We start from the raw sequence: 5,648 nt of genomic DNA on the forward strand, positions 1-5,648 counted from the left end.
ATGAGTGTGTCAAGACAATGCAATGAGGAAAGAACAGTCCTTTCAACTGGAAATCCATGTGCAAAAAAATAAAGTTGAGCCCCAATTTCACAACATACACAAAAATGAACTCAAATGGTTTATCTATATTTATTTGAAATGACAAACAGGAAGTTTTAAGTACAACACAAAGTTTAATTTTTCCTGAGCTGCTTATGAGTAAGTTGCCAACATGCTGCCTCTTCACTTTCAAATTCTTTCTTCTTTCTTTTTCTTTTCTTTTCTTCCTTCTTTTCTTTTCTTTTCCTTTCTTCCTTCCTTCCTTTCTCTCTCTCCCTTTCTTTCTTTCTTTCTTCTCCTTTCTTTCTTTCTTCTCCTTTCTTTCTTTCTCCCTTTCTTTCTTTCTTTCTCCCTTTCTTTCTCTCTTTCTTTCTTTCTTTCTTTCTTTCTTTCTTTCTTTCTTTCTTTCTTTCTTTCTTTCTTTCTTTCTTTCTTTCTTTCTTTCTTTCTTTTCTTCTCTCTCTATCTTATTTTATTTATTTAGAGATGCCTGGGTGGCTCAGTTGGTTAAGCCTCTGCCTTCAGCTCTGGTCCAGATCCCAGGGTCCTTGCTCAGCAGGGAGCCTGCTTCTCCCTCTGCCTACAACTCCCCCTGCTTGTGCTCTCTTTCTCTCTCTGGCAAATAAATAAACTTTTTTTTTTTTAAAGAGATAAGCTGAGGCATATTAAATGTTTAAAAAAAAAGATTTTATTTGACAGAGAGTGAGAGAAGGAGATAGAGAGCACAAGCAGGGGGCGCAGCAGAGGAAGAGGGAGAAGCAGGCTCCCCTCTGAGCCCGGAGCTGGAAAGTGGGACTCCATCCCAGGACTCTGGGATCATGGACCTGACCGGAAGGCAGACGCTTAACCGACTGAGCCACCCAGGCGCCCTTCAAATACTTTCTCAATATGTAGTAATATTTTGTATAAACACGAACAGTCTCCACAATATACACGGTAAGACAGAAGTGAAAATCAGGAAATTAACACGGATGAATCACTATCATCCAACCTAGTTTACCAGTTGTGCCAACACTGTCTTACCTTTCACTGTCCTTTTCCAAATTTGTACCCTGTGGGTAGGTACAATTTTTTTAAATTTTTTTATTTTTATTTTATCTATTTATTTTTTATTCATGAGAGACAGAGCGAGAGAGAAAGGCAGAGGGAGAAGCAGGCTCCCAAGGAGCAGGGAGCCCGATGCGGGACTCGATCCCAGGACCCTGAGATCATGACCTGAGCCGAAGGCAGACGCTTAACCATCTGAGCCACCCAGGCGCCCCCAATTTTTTTTTTTAAATGTTCAAAAAGTACATGACACAGACAAGTGAAATAAAAATTAATTCATTTAACAAAGAGCCCTGGTATAGCAATGGATGTTAGATTTCTCTCTCAGGTCTCCCACCGGGAGAGGAAGACCCCTCATGCCACGGCCCACCCAGAAATATACAAAGAAGAGCCCAGAATGACGAGGGGCTTCTCTGGGTTGAAGCTCGGAAGTGTAGAGAAAGTTCAGTCTTGGAAGGATTCGAATTCGCCCAGATTTCGAGGTCACACATAATTTTGCATCTTCAGAGGAAAACGAGATAATGCACCCTCGCGCCCACGCCAACTGCCGAAATTGCAGCATCGGCAGAGGCCACGGGGAGGCGACGTGTCCTACATCTCGCAGGGATCCCAGGCCCGGAACCCCAAGCAAATCCCTCCAGGGGCGTGGCTTCCGACTTTCCTGAGACTCCCCGCCAGGGCCCAAACCGCAGTGACCCGATCCATCTCAAAATTAGGAACACGGCCACTGAAGAGTGTCGCGCTCACGGAGTCACGACCTCTCTCCAACCACAGCCATTAAGTGACGAGCAGCCACCTACCGATCAGAAAGGCACCGCGTAGCGGTGGGGGCAACTGGGCGTCTGTGTGTGGGTGCCCAGTCCCCCGATCCCCCTCGTTGGCACTCGGGCAGGAAGCCGGGGGCCGGCGCCGTCCATGAGCCCAGGTGGAAGACGTGTGGGAGTGGGGCGCGTGCCCGCAGCGGGGACCCAGAGGCCTGATCGTCGTGTCCCCCGTCCGCTCCGCGGGGAGATGCCGCCCCCGTGCGCGTCTGCCCCGGGGCGCACGGGCGGGGGCCTGTCCCGACTCGGGGACAGCTGGGAGGCGGGCGACGCCCCACCCCGCGCCAGCCGGCTCCCGGCACCCACACGGGTCCTCGCCCCGTCTCCGCCAGCTCGGGCTCTCCCGGGGACCCGGCGTGTGGGGACTCGCTCCCCCGTTTGCAGATGCACCCACATGGAGCTCTGCTGTTGCGTGCGGGGGGCGCCAAGGGGAGCTCGAGCCCGCTCCGAACCCATCGGGTCCCCCCACCCGCGCACCGCCGGGCTGCTCGGCAAAGGGCGGCTGGACGACGAGCCAAGACACAGCCCGACCCGCCGCGGCCGCGCAATCGCCGTGGGACCCTCGGCCAGCGTCTTCGCCCCTCTGCACCCGCTTTCCGCGTCTCCCCGCGGGAGGCGCAGACACACAGAGGCGCACAGACGGGGGCTGAAGCTTTATTTGCCACTGCTGGGACCCCGGCGCCCCGGCCCTCCCGGGGGTCTCAGAAGATCTTCACCGACTCCAGCTGCAGGTCCCCGCCCACCTCCACGAGGCGCACGCGCGCCGGCGGGATCCGGTAGCGGAAGTGGTGGTACTCGGAGTCGCCGACCACCGTCTGCGGGGACCGGGGGCGGGGGGTGAGGCCGCTGCGGGGGTCCGTCCCGACTCGGACCGCGCCCGGGCCTCACCACGCCGGGCCCCGAGCTCCCCGGTGGCGAAATGGGCTCAGGATCGTTCCATCCGCCCGTCGGGGACGTTCCATGGGCTGACCGGTGGCCCCGACGTGCGTTTTCAGGCTGCTGACAGCGGTGCACGGCCTGGGCGCTGGAGGGTCTGCCGCGCCCGCCGCCCGCTGGCGCGTGTTTCTGGGCCGGTCTCCCGCCCCGCCCCGCCCCTGCCCCAGAGCCTCGGCCTCACACACTGTCGGGGAGAAAACCGGGGCCCCGCCGCCCCGCCGGGGGACCCGCACCCTCTGGGCACTTGGCTCTTGCGCGCTGGGCCTTGTCGCTGCCGCACCCCCGCCTTCGGGCACCAGTGGGGATGCACCAGGGGGAGCAGGGGGACGCTGGAAGCCCCTGCCCAGCATGGCCTCGCCTTTGCTCCCCTCCTCCACCAACAGGCTCCCTGGCTTCCACGCCTGGGGGTGGCAGGCACCCACCTTGAAGCCTTCTTCCGTGGCAATGAGGAGCATATCGAAGGGATGCCCGTGCTGGAAGGGAATGCCTGAGCCGCGCTCCTCTTGGCCCCAGGTGCCCTGCTCCAGAGTGTTGAAGACCACAGCTGACTCATCCAGGCGGGGATTGAAATGCAGGGCGGCCTCACCCCCCGGGGCCTCGCTGCACAGCAGATTCACATAGAACCTGGGGGTTGGGGGTGGGGAGGAGGTTCAGATAGACCTCAGGGGCCAAAGGGCCTGACTCAGGGTTGCAGTGCACAGACAAGTTTAAAAGACCAGAAATGTCACACACGACAGAAGGAGAGCTGTGGACTGGTGGCCAGGACCCAGATTCCAGGGCATCCAAAAACTTAGAGGGACCCTGGACGCATCCACCTACACGAGGGTCACGCTGCTATGGCTTGGGTCCCCTCAATATCCAAAGCCTCTAATAAGAGTTGCCATGAGTCATGGTGCCCATGGCCAGGGTGCTCCCCATTCCCAGGGTATCCCCATTCCTAGAGGGCTAGGAACAATACCACAGACCCCATTATTCCAGGCACCAGAGATTCCCAGAAATCCTACAGTTCCCGGGCCCAGGAAGTCTCAGGACTGATTGCTTGGGTTTCCCTGATGCCCAGGCCACCTCCAGATCACAGGACATATTTCCAGAGCTCCTGGGGATTCAGACTGGGAGTCATAGGACTATAGGCAGGAATCCTGAGATTGCCCTGGAACCCCCAGGTTCCTAGGGCCACATGGACACCCCAGCTTGTACACAGCCATGGGACAAGTAAGTGAAGACATGGGATTCCAGAAAGTCAATGATGGCCTGGGGACTCCAAGACCCTGGTGGACATAGGTGGCTCTGGCACTCTCCCGTCTGAGCTGGAAAAAGTTGGGGTCACATGTCCGACCCTTACCGCCGGGGCCTGGGGTCTCACCTGCCAGCCTTGTTCGGAATGACACCACGAATCCTCATCACGGTGCCGACTCGGATGCCCTCAGGCAGTGAGGTCTTGTGGGGCACATTCTGCAGGACCAGCGGTGCGGGGTCCAAGGGACCCAGGGACGCGGGGGAGAGAGACAGATGGGTCAGCCCCAGAGAGAAAACGACCAGGACCCAGACCAACTGAATCACTGAGAAGAAAGGCCACGGAGAGAGAGGAGAGCCCGAGCCAGGCAGAGGTGGGGAGAGAAACAGAATCAACAGACACAGAGAGAGAGAATCCAAGAGCAGATGGGAGCATTGGGTTGGGTTGGGTCAACCCAAGAGCCACAGCCCAGACATTTCCTAGCACACCCTAGCACCCACTTTCTCCTTTCAAATAGGGGACATCAGGCAGGCCCAGCCCCTCCCCGAGTCCGGTGCACCCTTGGGTCCAAGACCCCCCAGCCCCAGGGCCCCACTCACAGAACTCCCTGCCATGGCTGGGACAGTGGGCAATGGTGCTGCTGTGGATGCTGCTGGGACCTTAAATAAAAGCAGGGCGTGGCAGGCCAAGCTGACTCACCCCCCCCCCCATTTCCACACCCACCGCCCACATCTGGCACAGACCCTGGCCCTGGGGCCACCTGGCCCGGAAACTTCTTTCTGGGGCCTGTACCTTCCCTCCACTCCCGAGGGTTCCCAGGTGCGCTGTCCCCTCTCCTTTGAGCTAACAATCCTAAAAACAGTTCCTAAGGAAATACGGGGAACAGAGGGGACTGGGGGAGCCAGGGTCCATCCAGTCCTGTCTTCCTGCTGCCTGACAGCGAGAAAAGAGGATTTTCCCATTTTATCTTGGGAGACTCGGCCCCGAGAGGCCTCGCTGCGGGCTGGGTGTCCGGGCCTCCCTCCCAGGCTGGGACCTGCGGCCCAGGGCTGAGGGTGCAATCCCCGACATGCCCGTTCAGACCCCCGACCCTGGCAGCATCTGCAGCTGCAGGAGAGGGGCTCCGAGGGGCAGCAGGTTCGCCTGGTGGGCGGCACTGCATCCCTAGCCTAGGGCAGTGCCTGGCACGCGGGAAGCCCTCCGAGAATGCGGGGGAAAGAAGGAATAGAAAATGCCAACACGTGCCATTTCGGAGGCCTCTGGGCGGGCCTGCGCACAAGAGACCTCCCTGTGCACTCAGCTGGAGCCCAGCCGCCAGGGGTGTCGGTCACCCCCATTCTACAGCCAAGGACACTGAGGCTCAGGGAGGGGAGGCCTTTGGCCCAAAGCCACCAAGCTGGCGGTCCCATGTCACTGGGGCTCTGCCTTCCCTCCTCTCGGGCAGTTTCTGTCTCGTGTCTTCTGTTCCTGTGAGTGCCCTTGTCCCTCTCCCAGGCCCTCTGGCTCCCTCTCTCTCTCCCAGGTGTCCCTGTCTGCCTCTCTCCTCTAAAGCTCTGTCCTGTTCCACCTCC

The 5,648-nt window shown here is 58.2% G+C and overlaps 1 protein-coding gene across 1 annotated transcript; it reads right to left on the reverse strand.

Moving 5' to 3' along the window:
• Positions 1-1,346: 1,346 nt before the first annotated feature.
• LOC123855010 (galectin-7-like) lies at positions 1,347-4,508 on the reverse strand (the record flags this gene model as incomplete). The annotated part of the gene is made up of 3 exons (XM_045890368.3): positions 1,347-2,722; positions 3,266-3,467; positions 4,207-4,508. Coding segments are annotated over 3 exons (618 nt in total), but the record flags the coding sequence as incomplete, so codon positions are not given.
• Positions 4,509-5,648: the final 1,140 nt, after the last annotated feature.

The sequence above is a fragment of the Mirounga angustirostris genome, unplaced genomic scaffold, assembly GCF_029215605.1.
Source record: "Mirounga angustirostris isolate CCGP_5_RB_7025 unplaced genomic scaffold, mMirAng1.0.hap1 SCAF_16, whole genome shotgun sequence".
NCBI lineage: Eukaryota > Metazoa > Chordata > Mammalia > Carnivora > Phocidae > Mirounga > Mirounga angustirostris.